The sequence below is a fragment of the Anguilla anguilla genome, chromosome 7 (assembly GCF_013347855.1).
Source record: "Anguilla anguilla isolate fAngAng1 chromosome 7, fAngAng1.pri, whole genome shotgun sequence".
Classification (NCBI taxonomy): domain Eukaryota; kingdom Metazoa; phylum Chordata; class Actinopteri; order Anguilliformes; family Anguillidae; genus Anguilla; species Anguilla anguilla.
In genome coordinates this window covers 21063659-21087807 of record NC_049207.1, presented here as the reverse complement: position 1 = coordinate 21087807, position 24149 = coordinate 21063659, and the positions used below count along the sequence as shown (strand labels likewise).

The window sequence follows — 24149 nt, the reverse complement described above, 5'->3', positions numbered from 1 at the left end:
AAGAAGAGAGGCAGGAGATGGCAAGGAAGAAGAAAAAGGGATAGAATTATAAGGAGATGAAGGAGAGAGATAGTGAAAAAGGGGGAGAGAGTGTTCTGGAAGATGAATGGCAACCAGAGGGGTTTGAGTTCTGCGAAGATGAAAGCTCATTACAGGAAATCCCCCCCCTCCCCCCTCCCCATCTTGGGGTCATGAGGAGGACTCAAACTGCATAATCAGTTTGTCATGCCAATTTCAGATTCAGACAGCTGAATGCTTTCCAAACCAACCCTGTGTGCGTGTGTGAATATGCACACACACACACACACACACACACACACACACACATCTCGCGTAATTTGTATTTAAATACAGTATTTTCCAATTTTCTAGGTAAAATTTGCCATCATTAAGATGTTTGTAGTTGGACCTACCATTAGAACAGTGCAGTATCCCTGAGTAACACTGTCATTGTGTGTGTGTGTGTGTGTGTGTGTGTGTGTGTGCATGTGCATGTATGTGCATATGCGCGCGTGTGCATATACATGCAAAATGTATGCCATAGTCAGGGAACAACCCTTGTAATTAATGCTGCTACAAGCAACATTACAATATAAAATCCAGGAACAATCAATGACCTCAGGTTCACTTCCTGGGTTGGAGCCTCCACTACAATTAAGTATAGTTAACACTACGTACAATCTTTTTTGAAAGAACAAAAAATTATATTATGTTCTCTGCCTGGAATGCATAATTTCTGCCAAGTAGCTGAAAGTGATGGATGCGCACATAATTCAAAATTTTTAACTATTTTTTTGGGTTGGATGTACTCAGTGTGTCAATCTTGTGGTCATTTTTGCTGAACAGAATAATATTGGTTTCAGAATGGCACCATCGCCGGTCTTACGAATGATTCACCACAGCTGCATATAATTTGTGCCGGCTATCTTCGTGTTGTTGGAGCTAGACCATCTTTATTACGTTAGGAATATGAGCAGAGCTATCATGTACAATCCTTGGCAGCCTATATTAACTTTTTTTTTGTTGCAGTAGAATTATTTATTGAATTTTCGCTTGGCTATTTTTTTTAAACATGAGCGTCAAAGTGAGTACATGTAGTACATGGCTGTTTCCGCAGAAGTCTAATCAATTTAGTACAGTTACGAGAGCTGGAGTGGAGGGGATTAGGGATCTCAATACTGCATCAGAATACAAGCCAGCGCTGGAAAGTTAAGGCGTGAAACAATTTAATTGGCTAATGAGTTCCAGGAGGATGAGAACTTCATGGGGCCTTGGAAAACATAATCCAGATCTGCTACAATTTCAGTTCTTCCAACAACACCAACTTTGCACACACACACAATTTATTCTCTTTGTTAAAGAGACTGTGGTAAACCAAACATAATGTAAGTGTAATTGTCAAGGACCATGCAATATACAGATCAAACGGTGAACTTCAAATGGTTTATTGATAAATTTTTCAGTGAGATATAATCCAATCTGTGTCACATTGTAACCCGTATCCATAAACAAAGTTTTTAACATGTAATCAAAGTCTGCAATCCATTTTTTAATGTGTCCTTCTTATAATGGCAGCCTAACATAACGTTGTATTAATATGGATGTATTAAAAATATAATGGAAAAAAGTATTTTTAGATAATGTTTTATCACAGGCCTGCCGATTTGCTTATGCACATACACATGCATTAAAAACATATGCTTTTAAACATGTGCACACACACACACGCACGCACACATGCGCGCGCGCACACACACACACACACAAATCCATGATGCATGAACCCATCCAGTGAATCACTATATGACCTGGAACCAATCAGCACATTACATGCTCTTAGTAAAGGAAGTGACATCACTGGAGTGGGCTTCTCATTACATATCACCTGAGGACTCCCATGGAAAAAATCAATGGCAGTTACTCAAAAGTTGATCCATATCAAATTCAATGAAGTTCAGTAGTTTACATTTCAAGATGTTGGTCATGTTTTACAGTAGTGTTAAAAATGATGGAAAAAAATTTTTTTCTTGAGACATTTTTACTAGCTAATGGAAATGCATTTCAGTATTGACATGAATGGATTCTTGTGCATAGCAGGGTGTATTTTAAAGTAACAACTGCATTGTTGTTGTCAAGCGGTTGATAGGGACAAGTACAAATAAAAGAAACCCAATAATAACTCTCTTTTTGTTTGCTTAGTATTGGCGTGCCTCCTTGTTCGAAATGGCTGTTGTGTTTGCATGTTTTTAGTCAGCACCAAGCAACGGAAGGAGACCATTTGTTTCAATATTTGTTTGTGAGGAAGGGTTGGGGGCTTTTTCCCCATGAGTCCTGAAGGTCCAAATCACATGTGCCCTCTCAAAATATAATGATGTCTCTCCTTAAGCCTTTTGCCAGATTTCTCATCATCCATGACATGCATGCTCCAGACCGAAAGTTCAACTTCCACACTGATCACAGTGGGTTAACTGCATCCTGCTAGCCAGAATACGCTTTATAGTATTTTCCACTTCAATAAAACATATTAAATAGCCTTTCACCAGCAACTAAAAGCCTGCCCATTAATGTGCTACTGAAGAGATGGAGGGATGAAGGGATGTGGGCAAGATGTTTATTTCCCTGCTATTAAGAACGTGTATGGCCTCCTTCAGCAGTGAATACATCAGGCATGATGAAGGACAATGAGCATAAGAAAGAGGGATACTGAAGTAAAAGAATAAAGTTGTCCTTCAAGGGCTTTATTTAATTTGTCTTACATTCAAGATGAGCCGGTACCAGACCAGGTAGTAAGGGAGAGGACACATTATTCTTTAATTCTGATAGTCTGCAAAACTAATTCAAATGTCAGTTTTTCATGAAATAAAATGTACAGATTCTGAGAACCTTGCATTTGACGTCTGATATAATTTTTCTTTTTTTTTTTACTACCACAAAAAGTGGTGCCGTCTGCAAATTAGTTATATTTATTGTCTTTTCCATATACTAAATATAATAAATCTATTAACAATTTGAGGGTCTCTGAAGTTCCAGCATGCAATAAAATATAAAAAATAAACATCGCTTAGATGCCCAAGCAAAATAAAAGCAGATCGTTTCAAAAGGAATCTGCATTTTACATCTTAACTTGTGGGGAACAGTTTTATTGCAGATGAGGCCATTTTGCACCCTTTGTACTCAGTCCTCTTTCTGTTTCCAGTTCCAAATGTCCCGTAAAACTCAGAAAACAGTGAAACAGACATGCTCTACAAGCCCGAATGGCTCGCAATCCCTGAGATTTGAGTGTTTGAAGCACCTTTTATAAAACTACCAGTGGAAAGGCTAATCTCTGGATCCCCTTCTCTGCTTGTGCTTCCTCCTCGCTTTCTTCTTGCGCCTCCTCTTGTCGAGCTGGTTGGTGAGGAGGTTGCTCTCCCCGTCCTCCTCCCCTTTCTCCTTGTACCAGGGTCCCCACACCCCTCCGTTGAGCTGCGGGTTCGAGCGGGAGTCCTTGGCGGGGTAGCGGACGGGCACGGCCGTCTTGTTGTACTGGGCCAGGCGGAGGAGCAGCCTCTTGACCACCTGCGGGTGGCGCCGCGACAGGTCCACCCGCTCGTAGGGGTCGGCGGTGATGTTGAAGAGCCAGACGGACTTGCCGCGGTCCCAGCGGACGCGCTCGTTGTGCCAGCGGTTGGTGAGCAGCACGCTGGAGAAGGTCTGCGGCGGCACCCAGTCGCTGTAGCCCGGCACGCCCGTCAGCAGCTTCCAGTCCCCGACGCGGATGGCGGCCTGGACCGCCGTGTTCCAGATGCCGTGGCCGGCCTTCCAGGAGCCGTTCTTGGCCTTGGTGTAGATGGGGTCGATGTTGTGCAGGATGTCCTGGCGGGGGGACGGAAAGCCCTCGCTGATGGCCTCCCACACGTCGTACCCGTCCAGGTTGAGGTCCTCCTCCAGCGACCCCTCGGCCAGCGTGACCAGCGTGGGGAACCAGTCGGTGATGTGCACCAGCCCCCGGCAGCTCGTGCCCTTCCTCAGCAGCAGGGGGCTGTGGACGAACCCCACCGCCCGGATGCCCCCCTCCCAGTAGGTCCCCTTGCTCCCCCTGAGGGGCCAGTTGCTGCCCCCGGCCATGGGCTGGCCCCCGTTGTCCGTGGAGTACACCAGTATGCTGTTGTCGTAGTAGCCGTACCGCTTGAGCGCCAGCGTGATGTTGTGGACCGCCTCGTCCAGGCAGCTCACCATGGCGGCGTACTTGCGGCGGTGCAGGTTGGGGATGGACTTGTAGCGCTCCAGGTAGCGGCTGGGCACCTGCAGGGGCGAGTGCACCGCCTGGTAGGCCAGGTAGAGGAAGAGAGGGCGGCGGGGGTCGCGGGACGCCAGGAGGCTCACCGCCTTCTGGGTGTACATGACGGTGGAGTAGACCCCCCGGTCCTGGTCCCAGGCCGCCTCCTCCCCGTCGTACAGGTCGTAGCCGCACATGCCGGGGCCGTCGCACTTGTAGTGGCTGTAGTAGTCCCCGCTGCCCAGGAGGTAGCCGAAGAAGGTGTCGAACCCGCGCTGAGTGGGCATGCATTCCCGCTTGTAGAAGCCCAGGTGCCACTTGCCCACCATGTGGGTGGAGTAGCCCACGGCCTTCAGCTTCTGGGGCAGGGTGACGTTTTCCAGGGGCAGGCAGTTGGGCTGTGCGGCTCGGATGATGGAGTGCTGCAGGCCCGTGTGGATCTGGTACCTGGATACATTAGAATAATAAGGAGGGGAGGGAAAATTCATTTCAAGGATAAATACATAAATGCTGTTAAAACCAGAAAATTTATTTAAAGAAAAAATTCATTGTTGTTAAAACTTCAGTTTATATGAACTTGGTGTCACATTAAAACCTTGTATGCCCCCCCCCCCCCAAAAAATCCCTTCAGCAATACAGCATTATGGGTTAATGGTTTAGTCACGTGGAGCATTCAACTGAGATTAAGAAATCGATGGTTTGATTTATATTGGGAAGAAATATCAGTGAATGGTAACGGTATGTGACATTTATAACATTTAGGATAATGAGTGACTAAATAAAGTTATCAACCAAAAACAACAGTAATAAAATTTAATACAAAATGCTTCATAAAACAACACAAACTTCAATAAGGTTTGGAAAGCCGTGTACAATTTATTCAACTCATCATCTTTCATGCATTTCTGCTACGCAAAACAGCCCCTTTCAGGTCTGTTTCACTGATATGAGGCACCAGAAAGGAGCTTTGTGTATGTGGGTGTTCTTCCGCACAGTATTATAGTCAAAATCTAATAAAGAATGGAGTAAATTACAATGCTAAACCAGACAGGCTAAAGTGAAAGATGGCTGCTTTGTCTTCATTAATAACAGACAACACAGACTTATCTGATATGACATGCCCAAAAGGCAATATGTGGTTGTAACGGAAAACCAACAAAACACAAAGATTCTGGAAATGTAGCGCTCTATGTCCTGAAACAACTAAGTTTGAACTTCAACTTCCCAGAAGCTGACAAGAAAGGGCTTACGTTGCATTTATTTCAGTCTCACCACACACATAGTCAGTATTAGCATAACATAACATAGCATAAAGCAGAATTTAAAAGAGATCTTTCTCTCATGTGTTACCCACGTGGACCAAGGTTGATGTGCTCACCCCCTGACCAGGTTTTCCAGTGGAAACGGAGGGAAAGGTAACGGCTAGACCCGAAACTAGCCGCGATTTCACAAAATGTCACAACGATTATCGCTGACATCATCGGCGCCCGGCCATCACCGAGAGCCAGACAGCTGGAGTGGCGCAGCGAGCGGCGTGCCGGCCTGGCCTCACAGCGAGAGCCAGGGGGAAATAATATCCGCGCTACGCCTTTAAAAACAGGCCTCCGCTGGCGGACGGCCAGGGAGCGGCCCCGCTCCAGCGCTCGCACCCGCAGCCCGGGCTCCCCCACGGCGTGGGACTGCATAGCGCGCCGCCATGGGCTGGGGGGCCAGAGGGGACCGTCACATAAGATTTATATATTTATATGCTTATGCCATGTGGAATCTTTCCCCTAGAAGAGTGTAAAGAAGCATCCCACACACACGGACATGTACACGCACACACATGTACGTACACACACACAGACACACACATATACAATGAGACACTCAAATTGACATACATGCACACCTATCCACATGCACATGCACACACACATGTACAGTACATATACACGTTCATGCTTGTACACTTGTGACTGCGTGCACACATGTTGGCGCACAAGCACACATATGCATATACACAAATGTGCACAAAGAGAAACGCATGCTCACACACACATACACATGCATGCACACACACAAATTGAGACACACGCATATACACGCAAAACACACACAGACACACACTCAAATCCCTTCCACAGAGAACAGCTGGCTTGGTCATTGCCCTCTCTTTGTGTAATTTATGGGTTCTTGCAGTCAGTTTGGTTGAGGTTTATTTAACCTTGAAACGATGGCGCAAGCTGCTGGGTTTTAAACTGCACAGCTTATGAGCCATAGAGTATGCCCAGAGCCACAGTTACACACCATGGTCTGCCACATCCTTCTGCTCTCCAAACACACATTTTTTCAATTTACTGTACAGATATTGCTGCATGGGATGGCTTTTGGAAGGAAATTAGCACGGCAATACTTCACAGGACATACTTTAGCCCAATTGTAGCCCATTCTACTGTACTATACAGTTAAGGACAGTGCATACACAAAGATTATTTCATTTATGACAGAAAGTGAAACAATTTGGTTGCGAAAGGCCTAAGAATCATATGTGATCACCTCATAATATCTGAGCCATTGCAAAACGTAATGTATTTCACAGATCAGAACGTCCAGTAATAAACAGTTAAACGAACAGCAAGTTAAAGAGGGAAACAAGATGCTTGTTTGGGTCTGTTTTCTGCTATGAGTTGAAACTGAGGGTGGGTTTGGTTTAGCTGGCTGTTACTGTGAGGGAACTGGAGCAGATTTTTGGCAGGGTCTGACTTTGAGCTGCTGCTGGAGAGGCCGCCGTCCATGCCAGGGACCACGTGGATAAGCCCCCCCCCCCCTTCCACTTCCACCTCCCCCAGTCACCACGTGGCAGATGTGCGGGTGTTCTGGTTTCATAACATGACCTCACAGCACACCTGACTGGTGTATCACATACTCTTCCCCCTTGCAACTTGGTGCATTAGAACAGCGGTTCCCAAACTGTGGTTTGGGAATAATTTTTTGTTTTTGTGGACCCACACCCCAAGCCCGCCAGAGAAGGATGGGCCCACCCTACTAAGTCTGGTACTTTCCAAGGTTTCTTCCTACAAGCCTTCCAGAGAGTTTGTCCTTGCCATTGTTGCCTCTGGCTTGCTCTGTGGTGGTATAAGCCAGGGTAAACTGTGAAGGGTATTGTGACAAATCCTTTGTGAAAGACACTATATACAGTACATACAAGAAAAAGTTTTTGAACCCTTTAGAATTGTCTGGATTTCTACATTAATTACTCATTAAATGTGGTCTGATCTTCATTTAAGTCACAATTCTGTTTAAACTAAAAACACACAATCAATTGTATTTTTCATGTCTGTATTGAACACACTGTCTAAACATTCAGGCTGGAAAAAGTATGAACCCATGTATCTAGTAACTGGTTGGTAACTAGTAATTTTAGCAGCAATAACTTCCACCAAATGTTTCCTATAGCTGCCAACTTGCACAATGCTTAGGAGGAATTTTAGACCATTCCTCTGTAAAAACTACTTCAGTTCATTGATATTTCTCGGATTTCTTGCATGAACAGCCCTCTTCAGGTCACACCACATCATCTCAGTTGGTTAAGGTCTGGACTCTGACTTGGCCATTCCAAAACATGAATCTTATGTTTAAAGCATTATGTTGTTGATTTACTCATTTGTTTCGGGCCATTGTCTTGTGACGGACCCCTACCCTGACATGCTCGAGTAAGATTTCTTGATACAATTTTGAATTCTTTGTTCCCTCAGTGATTGCAAGCTGTTCAGGCCCTGAGGCTGCAAAGCAGTCCCAAACCATGATGCTCTCTCCACCACGCTTCACAGTTGGGCTGAGGTTTTGGTGTTGGTGAACACAGCTTCTTCTCTCCAAACATAGCATTGTGCATTTCTGTCAAAAGGTTTAGACAACTCTGGTCTCATCCATCTACAGAACATTGTCCCAGAAGCGTCCAGAACACCTCTGTGGTGTTCTTCCATGAACACCATTCCTGTTTAGTGTATTTCTTACAGTGGACACAAGGACAGAGACTTTTGTGATGACTCTCTACTCTACTGCCTGTGCTGCTCGTTGTGGTATTGTTCACGGGTGCCTGAAGGACAGAGCAGAGGGTCATTGGTGCTCTCTCCCCACTGTTTGGTTTCTGTTTTGGTGTTGGCTGTGTTTTTGGTTTTACACCATACAACATTGCTTCAGCGTACCTTTCATACATCCACTCACCTACACTACCGATAATGCTGACTTTCACACGCCATGTTTGTCTTGTTTTGGGTATAATTAGGTTATTTTAAATAAATGTGAATTTGATTTTTAAATGTGTCAGTGTGCGTCTCCCTTGTTGTCATGGCCCTTGAGCCAAGTCGTGACACTTTCACAAGTTAAAGAGATTTCTACAGGTCCCTTTCTGTTACACTAGAGTTCTTTTTGACCTCCTTCAGCATTGCACACTGCACTCTTGTCATGATCTTTGCAGGATGCCACTCCAAAAGAGAGTAGTAGCAGTACAGAATTTCCTCCATTTGTAGACAACTTATCTTATTGTGGTTTGATGAACACCCGGGCCATTAGAAATACATTTGTAGCCTTTTCCAGCTTTATGCATCTCTACGGTTCTTCTTCTAAGATCCTCTTACAAGTATTTTGATCAGGGCAGGGTTCACATGAACAGATACTATTTGAGAAGAGCAGACTCTGTCAGTAACCAAACTTTGTGAGCCTTTTTTTATAGGGCAGGGCACCTCCAACCCACATCTCCAATCTCAGTTCATTGATTGGTACACCTATTAGCTTTTGGAGAAGTCAGTAGCCTAGAGGTTCTCATACGTTTTCCAACCTACACTGTGAACATTCAAATGATGCATTCAGTATTGGCAAGTGCAATAATTGGTTTGTTATTAGTTTGAGCAGATTCTGTTTGTCTATCATAGTGACTTAGATGAAGATCAGATCACATTCAACAAGTAATTAATGCAGAAATCCAAGTAATTCCAAAGAGTTCATAAATTTTTTCTTGCAACTGTAAATAAGCTTGATTGATTTGATTTGCAGTATACAATAAAACTTTCACACTGATACAATAAAACTTCCATACTTATTTTCATAACCATTCAAATTAAGCACTGTGTCTGTTACATGCACTGAACCAGGTCCAGTGTTGTTGCTTTGACAAACTCCATGTTTGAACGTATTTGAGGCTAGATTTTAACAAGGCACGGGTAACAGTGGATGCATTGCCCTTGTGGGCTCTCAGAATCTTCTGGCAGCTATTGTGGTTTTTGGGTTGTGTAATTCTAGAACACAGGCTCCAGTGTGTTTCTAGCATTTTTCTTGCTCTTCAGTAAAGAGCCAGGATTCACAACAGACCATGTGAACTCAAGAAGGCGTGCATTTCTGTGGTGTTCTGTACAGGGGGCTTTAGCTCACAGAGTATGACTCTGCAACAAAGGCTTTTGGGGAATAGTGACCCAATCAGCATTTCTGCAAGTGAAGGCAATAGCTTCAGATTTAAAATGAAAAGACCCCACCCCTTTCATAAAATAAGCACAATCTGTCAGTCATTGGGCTGTGCTCAGCATGCAATGACTATTTCTTACTATCAACAAGAAATAACAATTTCTTGTCATTTCTGGTCACTGTTCCCCTTTTCTAAAAAATACAGTTTAGCACTCATGCTAACAGACTCTGATTTGCTGTTGTGTGGTATTTCTTAGCCTTTCCTGGATTATTTATTTATTTATTTATTTTTGTGGGCTGTTGTACCTGTCCTCATCTACACCCCGAACCCTGGCATTTACTAGAGCATCTCAGCTTGAGTTTCACATGCACACATTCCCCCATATCTAGCACATGACCTATCTGACAAAAGCCTGACAATCTGGAGCTAAAAACCTAGAAATATGAGCTAAAGAATTGAGGAAGGATGCATGCAGCCAGCTAGAGAGAGAGGTGTCTTATCCCATTTGGAATGTGTTGCTGCTAGGCCACCATCAAGTACCTCTAAAATGAATTAATGTGCATTCATACATTTACCGGTAAGCCAGTTACTGCCTGCTGCACAAGTCGCACAAACTATGACAGGAGAGAAAGTGCTATTTAGAGGAGAGGTACACCACTCCAGGGCAGGTAGGTGCCCTCTAGATGGCTGACCTGATACCATAGGGCACTGATGCAGTAATAATCCAATGAAACCTGGCCAACTACCATGCGAGGACTGAACCATTTGTGTAAAGTTGCTGCAGACACCCGGTTCTAGTTAGCCAATTCTTCATAAGAAATTACATGCTGACTACATACTGCTCCTTATTCATTTGGACATAAATGTCCATATAAATTATGTTTGGGAATCTGCAATAGACTTTTCCATTTCCATTTTGTGTCCATTTTGCACTTGGAAAATTCCATATCAGGTCTTTTAGTTTAGTTTAGTTTATTTGACAAAATTAAAACACATGTATCAAAAGACTTGCACATGAAGAAATTGTCAAGGATAACACGAAAAAGTCCTGGACTTATTTCCATCATGGTCCTTGATGTTCCAGGTCAGGATATGGAGAGTGATATGGTATTGGGGAATTGCCACAATTTGCATTTCACAAAAGGTTGAGTTTACAATGCAACAAAAACTAGGGTTAATCCACACATTAAGAAGATTTGTGGGACATATGCACGCATTAGGCCACAAAACTAGGCCTACGCCACTCATTAGAAACATGTGTGCAACACACACACACACACATTAAGTTAAGTGCTGTGCATACAGACAAGCTCACATGCATACATTTTTCCGCAAGGGAATCCAGCTTCCACCAAGCGCGTTACTTCAGCGATGAGTGCATCACGTGTGAGCAAGTGTGAGCAAGATGTATCAGGGATTCATAAATAACTCATCCAAAACCCTTACGGGCACTGGCACTAGTTGGCGATCAGGGAATTCCAAAGTGTCCTGGTCCGCACATGTGGGAGCCTTAGGGAAAGTATAGGCAAAACCCTGGGTAAGGGAGGCAGTAGGGCTACGGTGCTCGTGCTTCCGTTTTACGCTCCTTTAAAAGGTGGCTGGAATAACGGCCACAATAGCACAAACGTATTTCTGTGTCTAACTCCGCACTGATCACAGGAGGGATTTACTGGCGTACACACAAAACCAGCAGGGGATTCAAGTCCTCAGGTCTCTGAGTTAAGGGTCAGGGGGTTGGGTGCCCTGGGGTTCAAAGGTCAGATACAAGGGAAAACATCATATTTTATGCAGGTTTATTCTGCAAATGCAAAAACATAGAATGGTATTCAGCTCAGGAATCAAGCAGAGCTTAACTTGGCTGTTCGTGTTAAAGACCAGACACTACATTTACAACAAAGAACAAAAACACCTTGTTCTTGTGCAAAAGTCTCTATACTGCTCAGGGGGTCTGATGTTACAGCATAACATAAGTCTGTTACCCAGCAACTTACTTACTCCATAATCAAGAACTGAAACACAATGTCCGGAGTCAATAGCCATGAGCGATCATATACCCTGCCACGATTGCAATTAAACACAAATTACACAGCAGATGCGATCAAAATCCCGCCATTATCACATGGCAAGTTTTTCCCCAGCCACAGCCCGCGGTTCCACAAAAGCAATCCCATCCTCACTCCCAGCAAGGCCAAACTCACACTCTGTTCTGCTCCGGGTCCTCCTCACATGTGGTTCGAATAAGCACACTCTCCTCGGCTGTTCGCTTCATCAAACTCTGCCCAAAGCTGTGTTCACTCGTTCAAGCAACTTGCTCACTTGCTCCTTCACTCCACATACCGAGTGCACTCGGTCACTCATGTGCCCCCTACCCCACTTGCTCACTCATTCACTCCCTCCCTGGCTGACTCCCTCCTCCAACCCTCTCTGTCAATCACTGAGAAAGCCAGGAGATAAGATAAGAGACAGAGAAGTGAATTGAGGGAAGAGGAGAAGAACAGAAAGAAGAAACAAATGGAGGGGAGAGAAAAAGAGGGGTAAAGGTGAATGCGGAAGAAGGGAAAAGTAGAGAGAAAGTGGGGGGTGATGAAAAAATAAACCATAGCTCTGTGGTTTGGCAAAGTTACTAGTACAGTAAGCCACACGGCAAGGGTACAGTGCTTGAACAACAAGGTCCCCTTCGGCCAGGACTTATCCCTCCTTAAGATCAACTCTGCAGAGCCTAGGGCTCAAGGGCAGATTCTTAATCATTAGCCGCGTTTCCACCGCAGGAACTATACCCCGGAACTAGGAACCTTTTGAGGAACTCAGTGCGTTTCCACCGCAGGAACTAGGGTCTAAATTTAGTTCTGGGGGCTTTGTTTTACCCCCCAAAACGTTCCTGCTCGGGGGGTAGTACTTTCCGAAAGTACAGGAACCTTTTGGGTGGAGCTTGCAGCGCTGAACATTTCTGATTGGTCGAGTACTCGTAGCATTTGTGTTGTATTTATTTTCCGCCATTACCCGCCATGTTTGAAAATATGCAGCGGCAAACCAATTTATTTTCATAATAACTTCAAATCAAACTTGTATGTTATGCGGCGCAGTAGCCTACTTCTGGTTATAACCTGTCAACGTCTTGGAATTATAACGTGTGCTCTTCTGTTCTTTTCTTGCTTTAGTATTCGTTTTATAAAATGCTAAGCATTCGTGCTGGGACAGCATATTACGTAGGCTACCAAAACATTCAAACGGATTAATTCGGTTGCTGAATATTTTCTTCCGGATTTTCTTTGTTAGCCCGTTGTAATTGACTCAAAACGTTTGATACAGTTATGTGAGGTATGCGGTAGTTCTGCATAATTAACATTGGTGATACAGTACAAGCAAACTGGAAATCACCTTCCGCACTTTTTATCCGGGTAAAATAACAGGTTAATTCTAGTAATCTTCGCTTTAGCTTTTTCAGACTTCCGTAATTTTACTCAATTTTACTGCCATTTTTCAATTCCACGAAAAGACCAGGAAGACTATGGACTCATTTATGGTGCATGGTTCGCATCTGGAAGGCACACTTCGCTGCTCGGCTAGCAGTAACTTCGAAGGAAAGCAAACGGTGGCTGTACCACTACTAATTTAAATTTTCACGCAAGTCCGAGTTTTCGTTCTATTCTTGTCATTTTGCGATTAGCCTATATGGAATTGACGACGAGAAAGTAATAAAACAGCAAATTGTTTACAACGTGTGCATGTTTTCTGCTGTTAATGAATGTGTTTGAGAGGATATATGAAAATCAATAAATACAAAAGTAACCATATATAGTCATTGTTGGTAAACCGTTGTATATAAGTGGAATAAACCCCTCCGGGCTGTCCCGGTTATTAGAAAATAATGTAGGCTACTTCGGTGGTAGTATGGGGTTACAGAAGAAATCATATGACAGATGGACCGACGACAACGTCAGTGGGCTAATTTTCCTAATCTTCGCGGTACTTTAGACCCCGGTGGAAACGCAGACAACCATTGGCTGAAGGAACCTTTTAGTTCCTGGTAAAGTAGTTCCTGGGACTGAAAGTTCCGGGTAATTTTGGTGGAAACGCGGCTATTTATTTGTTGACGGACAACTGTTCGTAAGAGATACAGACCTTGATAACAGATCTAATTCAGCCTCAGCACTCAGTTTTCTTGCTGGCATATCTTCAAATGAAGCTGGATCCCGTCCGCTTGTGGTTTGTGGGGATAAAGAGAGTGTGATTCATGTAGTTCGAACAAGTCAGTCCCATCTCCATCACCTCTCCAGACCGGAAATATTATCTCTTCATTCGTTTACGTAAGGCTACAAAAACATGTAGCAACCAGTACAGCTCTATTTTACATTGCTGAGTCAATGTTATTTGTATCTGATGACACACCTTCTCATGGGCCATCTGATCTTATGAATAACACAATGAAATGCATACCACATGACCAAATGGAAATGAATGCCTGGTGTTTCTTTAAAAATGTATATCATGATTCCTATTTAAAATATGTACAACTAATTACTTGAAATTCCCAACAGAATTCCACACTTAGGAAGTGAAAGCAGTGGCCTCAAGTATTTTCTGATTCTCTGAATTAACCCTTTGAAGAGTAGGTTTTTTGTCTTTTTTTTTAATGGAGTGTTCTAGAACTCCATTGCTTTAGATTGCCAGTTTTGATTGTTGCATCAGCATTAGAATGTTCAGTTAAGAAAACTCGAATCACATATTTGCCATCTCACACCTTAAGGGGTTAACTTATCTCTTTTTCTTTATCTTGACCCTGGTTTGACGGAAGCCAAATGTTCTCTGCCTTCCCTGGGGCCAGGCCTGGAGCTGTCTTATCTGACGACCCCTGAAATGTTTGCCGTTGAGACGCCAAAATCACACTAACAAAGGTCTCCCGAAGCAGCTCTGTCAGCGGCATCTCCCCCGCAGCGGGAGCCCGGGTCCAAAAAAGGGGGCCTCCTTCTGAACTTTCTGTGGTCTGGGCCATTGTCTCGCTCCCTCGCGCGCGTCCCACACAAAAATTTTTTTCCACATTCCAGGCTTCATCTGTCCCTCTGCTGGAGGACGCTGGCCCTGCGGGCAGCAGCAGCGCCCCCTCACCCCTAATACCTGCACTAACTCACTCCTCTCCCACAGATCAGCCCTCTTTTATATCTCTCCCCAGATGACAGTGAGAGGAGTCTTAAATCAGCACACTGCTGCTGAGCTGCAGGCTCCATTGCAGGAGGTGCTGGGAAGGACACACGGCTGTAACCCATAACTTCACTGACGGACACAGTCTTGCACACGGCCGATATATTACCGGGAAAAAAAAACAACATCAGGAGGAGAAGGTTTGTTTGTGCGCGGGACACACGCGGAGGCGGCATTTTCTTAAGCGTGTGAAAGCGCTGTGTGGCGGTGCAAGGCGTGTTTTATTCGGCATCCCCAAAGAGATATCCTGCTCCATCGCCACCCTTCGGAACGGGGCACCAGTTTCAATACAGAGTGATGAGTGTCGGGGGGATCAAGGGACTGAGTGAGGGCTGGGTGGGGGGGGGAGAGCGTTTGATGATTCGTTAAACTTTACAGCCTTAAAATGAATGGCTCTGTCCTGTTGATGTTTCCCCCAGTTGTGGCACAGAGCCAGTCTGAGCCGTGCTGCAGGAGTCCAGCTGTACAGACACGCTGTGCAGGAAAAGTCATTCCTTTTATGGCAAAAGCAAATCGCCCTTTTCCTCCGGAGAACAATATCGGAGGACGAGGGCCGATTCCACTCATTCCACTGACTATCATTGAGGCAGCTGCACTCGTGGGTTTTAAGTTCAGCTTGTCCGCACCATAAGCCCTGTGCATAACGTGCCGTGCTAACACTATTCGTAATGTGACTTCACCCTTGTAAAATTTTATATGGTAGAATGCCCATTGCAACTAATGTGTGTATATAATGAAAAAAAGTGAAAGCCTTGCATGACTCCTTAAAGCTACAAGGCCACATTCTAATAAGAAAAAAATATTAATATATATATATGAACCTTCTATGGTTCCTTTGGAGAGTAAACCTAACTGGTGAAACATTGAGAAGACTTGCCCTGAATATACAAGTAGAAAGCACAGTTTCTGTTCAGTCAGGCATTATTTACCAATCACTTACAGACAGGATCTTCTGTGGAAAAAAAAATATTGCAGACTGAAAATCTTCTTAATCATATCATCAAGGGTGATAGACGTTCTGGACGTAGGCCATGTTTGTGTCTTTAAAGAAGCACTTTCTGTTTCAAGCGAATGAACGGCCTGTTCATTCCATTTCCCCAATTTAAGAGCCTGGAAGCCTCATTGGAAGTAACACTTTTATGTACATATGGATGCCACACCCCCCCCCCCCCCCCCCCCTGCAAGGGAACGTTTTTTTGATTACGTTCTCGGACGTGTGCCAGAAGAGGTGCCCCTAACTCCTGAGGAGCGAGGCAGATGTGGAAGCGTTCCTGGACGTTTATGTGGACTGCATGTAAATCCTGATGCGAAACATGCTCACATCGCGACACAAAGCAAAACCACAACCAAGTCCCGGATTCATTCGTGTTGGTTTATTACTATATTGTTTCCCTCTGTTGATGCAGGCATACTGAACGTGGTGTTGCATTAGAAAGCAGTGATATTTCAAAGTAACGTACAAGTCAAAGGGCTTACATGTCAAATCTGAATAATTCAAACCTTACGGCGTTTGAAACCGCATTATCACATGAAGTAGTTCACTGACTGTCGTTTCCCACAGCGATCCGCAATATGCCAACCCCTTTATCTCATGAAACCTAGTGTAAGTTATTGCCTTCCGAGGATAAATTTCTCTTTTGTTACATTATAGTTTGGCGCTCCTTCCTTTTCGGAACTGCGGGGATCCAGTATCAGTACAAAACTGGACTCTTTAGGCTAAAGTCAGACTTAACTGACAAATGGGAGTTTGTGAGAATACACGTGACGAAATTAAGTAACAGGAGAAATGAGAACTTAGCCTATGAAATAAAAACACTTTAAATACGAGAACAAGCCACTTGCAGTTACTAATAGGCTAGGCTAATCATGACAGGTTTTAGGCATATTGGTTGTCGGCTACTTCAGCCAATTAAATGAATTAAACACACAACGCTCATCTTATCTACCACCTTATTCGGCTAACTGCGAGCAGGAGAAACTTACCTGCCAGTCATAAACTGGCTTCGAGAGGGGGAGCAGATGGGCTGTACGTAATAATTCTCCAGTTTCACTCCTTCTGACGCCAACCGGTCGAGGGTCGGTGTTTTAATCTCGGAGCCATGGTATCCCACGTCTCGGAATCCTTGATCGTCGGCCAGGATGAAAATGATGTGAGGTTGAGAGGTGGGCTTGTCAAGTTCGTTCGCTTGGTTTTTCACATTGGAATTGGGATTTTCCCATGATGCATAGACACAAGTTATCACGCTTAAAACGCATAATCCTTCCAGCAGTACAAACGTAAACATCTTTCCCGATAAATGCACCGCAGCAACACCAAACTAAGAGATTTAGGAAATCCCCGAAGAAATCACATTTTAAAAACTACCTGATCACCGAGTCCACCGTAGCAAAGACTCTGCGAAATGACAGTGGACAAGACATGAGTACAATGACACGGTGCACGTTTGGGGGAAAGAGATACACTTGGAAATCGGGTTCACATTGTTTCAAGTATGGTCGGCTTTGCATCTTACTTTCCTAAGTTTTCTTGGAAGCCACATATTTATTGTTATAACGCAGCAATTAGTATTGTTTCAAACAGTAGCACCAGAGGGGGTAGCCTATATATTTTTCATTAAAGATGTCAGTCCTTGGAATTCCACTTGATCTCTTCACAAAATATTTTTGTTTGCTGCTGCTGCTTTAAAATAGTATTTGGATTTACCGTTAAAATATTTACTTTTAACTAGTGCGAAAGCCAACACATGGTTTCCAGTTGTAGCAGTTTATTCCTCGGTCTGAAACCTGATTCATTTTAGCGATGCAGCTGCAAACTCTGCTCTTGTCTTGCTCTGCATACATCTTCTCCGTCCAATTTGAAAGATCATACTTTCTTTCCCGGCAAAGAATCACCTCAATAAATCCACAACCCCGTTGCGTTTTCCTCATAAATGTAGGATAGATCCTGGTGCTTTTGAAAATTCTCCGTCAGACCCTTCACGTCGAATGGATCGCAGTGCAGAGGCGCGTCTGTTTCTGATGAGCCGTCAAGATCCCTGCCAGCACCCGCGGTGCCAGCCTTTAAACAATCGCTGCTGCACCAAACGAATGGTTTCTCTCTTTATATGGTTTGTCTCCGACCAACTGTACCAGAGGACGTAGCCCATTGCGCGCGGACTCCAGCCCTTGATACGGAGTAGCCACGTTTGTTGCAGACTCAGAAAAAAAGGTTGAGCGCTGCAGAGTGCGTGTCAACAAGGCACTTAGTCCATTGCCAAAACTCTCTCTCCAGGAGATCAGCTTTCATCCCAGAGAGAAATTCATTTGCATCAACTTTGGACACTGGCACATTAGAGGTTTTTACTCACAAGTGTTTTCTCTCCAGAGATAATTAGTCTCAAAGCAAAGTAGTATTTGAAATAGCTCGAGTAATGACGTAGTCAATGTCATTTGTTACTAAGTTGTACTTAATGTACCCCGTTAAATTTATCTGATGCAAACGTGGTTTGGGAAAATAGGAAAATAGCCCATTGACATCTACTTTCCAGATAAAGATTTATATTTGTGAGTGACATAAAAAACGTTGAAATAGCACACAATGAATACGACGACTGATTTGTTCTCTCTTTCTTTCTTTAAAGACTATATTTAAAACGTACCATTCAAACCACGCAACGGTCAGTCTGATTATTATCTGTTGTTACAATTGATGTTGACGCAAATACCCTTGAAGTTTACCTCTCCAGCTGTTTTTTTTAATCTTTAAATGTCCACTTGAAAAATGTCCGCTGTCCTCCACATCGTTCATGCACAAGTCGGTCAAGATATTCAGTGGATTGTAAAATGATCTGCCCCAAGGCTCAAGCTTGGAAACATATATCACAATTTCTAAAATTTCTTTGCGCTACACTTTTTTCAAAAGACAATTTGTAAAAGCCACTTGTTAATGGTCACGGTAAATGGAAAATTCACATCGTCAAATTATTGATTCAGCTTCTGAATTGTATTCATAATTACTGAAATAGCATTTATTTATTTATTTATTTATTTTGGAGCTTCAACGGCTGCTTTCCCCTAAACATTGTATTCATAATGTTGGCAAGAACAGATTGCGTTTTTTGGTCAAATGTAATGCAAGAACAAGAAATTATATACTTGTATAAAATGCATTTAACAATTTTACATTTATTTGTACTTTGCATATAGCATTAGAATCTAGTACAGTTTACGCTTGTAGATTATATACATGTTGTTTACAGGTAGGCCTATTAGTATACCAAGACAGTTCAGATAAAATACCTGGAAGAAAGTTTGTGTGCCTTGTTGCTTCCAAGATTTGAACTTATAATCTTCTGGCAGCATTCATTTCCCCAAGCCACACTGCCAGCTTCATTCTGGAAACATTTGTTTAATTTCCTGCTAAACAGATGGTGTACATCCCAGGAATATTGAGAATTGTAATCCAAAATGCCTTAAAACTAAACTCGAATAATAATGTCATGTTTTTCTTCAAAATGTTTGTGCTACAAAATGGTGAAATTAGCTGAATGCAGGATTAAATTAAGTGCAGAAACAATTATAAGTCAAACCCATGCCCTGTCTGTTTTAAGTAATCCTCTGAAATAGATTAAAATCTGTGGTGCATTTTACACCAAATTTACAATAGAACAAAAGGGCCAATCACATCTAATCAGTAACCAAGGACCAAGACCCAAATGCCACCACAATGTTGTGAATCTGTTGCTGGACTGTAATGCAAAATCACAGCCATAACCCTTCATTATCTTCGAGCAAGTTACAAAGATCTCTTTATTGGCTGCTGGAGAAAGGTCATTATGAATGTACAGGAACTACCCGGGGATTGGATTACTTCACGCTGAAAACGTATGACTCATCAAGTTGGCAGGCAAGCATGATGCAACAGCACAGGAAGTGAGGAACAGGCTGGTAGTGTGCCACAGGAAAACTGCATAGGGCACTTTGCCCTGTTCAGTGGCGACCAGTCTTGCTTTTACTGAAAAAAAAAAAAAGTCAATCCTGACAATGAGGTAAGATGCAGTTTGACTAAGACAATTTCACTTGTCAAGCAAAAAGTGCATAGATCAAGCTAATATTTTCTACTTGGGAGAAAAAAAGAGATTTGAAGTCTCATTACAAGAATAAAACACTCATTAAGACTGACTTATTTTTTGTTTTTTCACTCGTCAAATTTTTTGGAAGCTGTCACAACTGCTCCAATATTGTACTCACTTATTCCACAGAAAGCCTCCACCCTGAAAAAAGTCATGGTAATGAGGTAGAAACTCACATGAAGAAAATGCAGATGTTTTGTTTGGTTTTAAATCACTGGATGTGTTCTTTTATAGAGGGTTCCTGAGGTGAACTTCAAGCATTATGAGCAATCAGATACATAAAAACAGCAGGTGTGTCTGCAGAACACACATCTGATTTGGGGTGGCTGCTCATCTGTATACCTCTGGGCAAGCATTTATCTCCCCTACCTCAATTCGGAATTCGAATTTGCCAGTGTGGGTTACATCACCACATCACTTTGAGATGAGTCCACACCTGCATAATGCATGATGGGCCTTCTTCTGCCAGATGAGCTTCAACAGTTACAGCTCTGGGGGACTGCATAACTGACAAAGCTGGCACAAGCAGACCACAGGTGTTCACTGGTCAGTGTTTAACAGTGGGGTGGACTATAGCTTACTGGCGAAAACCGTCCATCTCTGAGTGATGCTGAATGTCACCCTCCCTGCCAGAAGTAGCAGCCACAGTTAGCACTAACTGATTCAACCCTGAAGGACCATTGACTGCACTAAGCACAAGGGCCTCCATCCAGTGGCCCCACTTGGGACAGCTTATTCAATTCCAGCTTTACCTTGTGCTTTTCCCGTGGGAAAAAAGGGTGTTACCAAGGTTACCAGTGCTTACTTAGTGGAACCCATGTGTTCAAAGGCAGTCAACCACAATTGTCCCCCTCTGAGAAATTCCACAGTGCGGAAAAAAGTGTTTTAAGAAAGCAGGTGTAGGTCTTCAGGGTACACATGCTCTTTTGACCTTCCAATCTGGAGTTCATTCTGCATTTTACAACCGACTCTGGAGAAATGTTTTCTACAGGTACTACTTCTCTATGGAGCCTTGTGTGAAAATGATTTTTGGTCTTATTAGAAACAATAAAGATAATAAAAAATAGAAGTGGTGATTACATATACAGTACCTCTCTCATCAGGGGTACTAATTTACGTTTTCAAATCAATTGGACATTTGGTAGATTCTTCAGTTATATCTAGCCTGATTTATAAGCATTGTGTATATGACTTAAGCATTATCAAACTGAAAAGAGTCAACTGCAGCAAGACTTCAAATAATTAAGATGATTAATATTGTAGGGAGTGGTGTGCTTATACCAGAGAATGTATAAGCACGACACAATGGTATAAGCACACCACTAGCTTATACTAGAGAATGTGCTTATATTAAAGAATGGTAGATTAAAAAAAACTGCAACAATGTGAGAGAGTGAAATTCATATGGCACATGAAAAATGAGAAACTTGGCCTGAGTAGTAACAGCATCATCTATAGCCGGGTCTGCGGTGACCGTCTGGAAACAACTTATCTTTCGTTTCGAAAAATATAATGAGTCAGCTGATCGTATGGGCTGGAAAACTTGTCCTTTTGACCTCTGCAGCTATTCCCTCCAAGTGTCCAGTCCTATTTCATGTCTATTGTATTGTAATGAGAAACAGCCTACTGAGTGACTAAGAACAGCCAAGTAAGACACACATTCACCATATGAATAACGATCTGCTTCCACTCTGTGGTGAGCATGGAGTGGTTTGAGGTAGTGGACCCACAGTGGTTAAACACATTGGTGAGTAAGATATATACATAATTCGCTGTTGTTGTCACCACCTGTACCACCCCCACAAAGTACCAAACCTAAAATGACTTCAAGTAAATATCCAGCTGTGTAAATGCATTGTAAGCTGTGTACGTAACGCTGAGTAAGTTATCCACTAAACGCCTAAATGCATGGTGCATGGTCAAAGTCAATGATTTGCTGTAATGCTCCTGTGTTGAGAGTAGACCACATGTGGCAGAAAAGCAACTGATGATGGCAGATGACAAATTGTGTTTGTTTCTAATAGAAATAAAACAATGAAGTAATAAAATTGGATGTTGAACTCCCTGACTCACAGAGACTGGCTGTGGACTTCTGCTCTGTTTTCCTCATTTGTTTATTGAGTAGCCAAATAGCAAACTCCTATAATTATGGCCCAAGGGTTGTGTGCATTGAGTATTTTAGCGCAGTGAATTATAATAGGACCACACTGCCAAACCGGACACTTCCGCTGGCTGTCGCTGCTTCTGGACAACTCCCTTTGAAAACAAAGCCAAGCAATCCTAGAAAAGGAGAATGTGCATTATGCAAGGATGACAAAACCCAATTACCCATGTACAGTGGCTATCCTCCAGGGAAAGGGCTTGGAGAGAGGAACATTCTGCCTTGAATTATGATGACGAAGGCCCTTTTCTTTTTTTCGGGAGGAAATCTCATTTCACACACATGGCCACGCCCGGAGAGCAATGAGGGCTACAACAGGAATCCCATCCCATTCTATTCTTCTTCCCGTTCAGGAATCCTTCCAAGGGAGTCACGTCATTTTAGTTCTAATTGAACCCTTTGCCATTCCAATCATCTTCTCTCAAGCACCTGGGAACGGAACGCTGCCATAGCAACTCCCCGTCTTTGTTGTTACAGCATGTCAAACAAGCCCCGGCACAGACAACTGAAAGCACGCCTTGTTCATCCCTGCTCGGATGAATTATGGCACGGTATTCCTGATAGAGTCTGTGTTTGACTTTGATTGTGCATTTACGTGGAAAAAAATGGACGTGGGGATGGGGGGCGGCGGGGCATTGGGTGGCTGTTGGCAGGGGGTGGGCAGGTTGGGGGGGGGGGTGGGATTAGAAGAGATTTTAGGCCAAGGTTAACTCAGTCATGTAAGGAATCCAGAGGGTTCACTGTTCAGTCTGGCAGTGGGGGGTCTTTCTGTCGAGTAATCATAAGCCTATCATAATTCTACATTGTAATTTACAAAGAGATTTGCTCAGGGGTGCAATTTTATCACAGTTGCCTGAAAATATGACGACTGGAAGATGAAATCACATTTACTACTTCACTGATTATCCTGTGATTTAATACTTTTCATTGAAAAACTACCGGACTGCCCCCTGAAATGTATTTAATTGAATTTTTTAAAATGGAAAACACTGCAGTTCTGAAAGATTAAGGCACAGTTTAAGAACTCAAACAAGATATAGCTATACTGGCATAATTTGCACCTAATTACATGGTTATTATTTAAATCAATGGCCAACATATTTCTGTGCAGGGTTTTATGTATTTATTTAAACATTTTTCAGTTTCCAGGGATACTTGAAGCATCATTTAGATCATTGGACATGTATCCTGAAGAGCCTCCAGTATAACTAATTTATTCAAAACTCACATGCACAGGCACGCACGCATTTTGAGCGTGAAGTGTGAGGCGGTGGATGGGAGTGTTTTCTATTTGACCTGCACGTCAGTGCCCCTTCTATCAGATAAGGATCTGTCACCACCTGCCATGCTTAACACAAAACACAGCTGTGGAGGCAGATAAGAACCACAGACATAACAATAAAGTTAAACCACAGGGGAGTTCGCACGAGAGGCAAAATGTATCCAAACGCAGGTAAAGTGGATTCCACAGACCCCTGCAATAAGTCATGTAAAACAGTGCTTGAAAATAAAGTTTCTGATTCAAAGACAGAGGCTTCTAGGCCCGCTAGTGGCTCAGCTGGCAAAGGTACTCGCCACCAGCACGGGCTGGAGTCCTACATCCTGTGCATGTCTATTTCTTGTCAGGCTGTCAGTAGCCAACCATGTACAGGACTTTGCAGTGGCAGGACCCAAGTGGCCTGTTGCATAGCGAATTACAGCCAGGGATCCTGAGGACATTGCCTAAGTTAATCTACAGTTATTTTGCCTGGCGCTAGTGGCATAGTGGGGATATGGAGCAACTGACAATTCCAAGTGGGATTTTCCAAAGAAAAAACAGACTTTGACAAAAATATTTTTTTTTTACGAAAACTAAATGAGAATTTAGAGAATTTAGAAACTGCTATGAGAATTGTGATTTTTGTTTCTTCTAAACAATTTGTATCCCTGACTCCAAATGTTCTCCAAATGAGTATCACCCAATCATATTTCTTGGCCTGT

The 24149-nt window shown here is 43.2% G+C and overlaps 1 protein-coding gene across 1 annotated transcript; it reads right to left on the bottom strand.

The window, feature by feature from the left end:
• Positions 1-1424: 1424 nt before the first annotated feature.
• On the bottom strand, positions 1425-17513 carry arsj (arylsulfatase family, member J). Its single transcript, XM_035425010.1, has 2 exons — positions 16881-17513; positions 1425-4705 (listed from the first exon to the last, which is right to left on the bottom strand). The coding sequence occupies exons 1-2, from the start codon at positions 17180-17182 to the stop codon at positions 3319-3321; spliced, it is 1689 nt and encodes a 562-aa protein (XP_035280901.1). The 5' UTR covers positions 17183-17513; the 3' UTR covers positions 1425-3318.
• Between the last annotated feature and the right edge of the window lie 6636 nt (positions 17514-24149).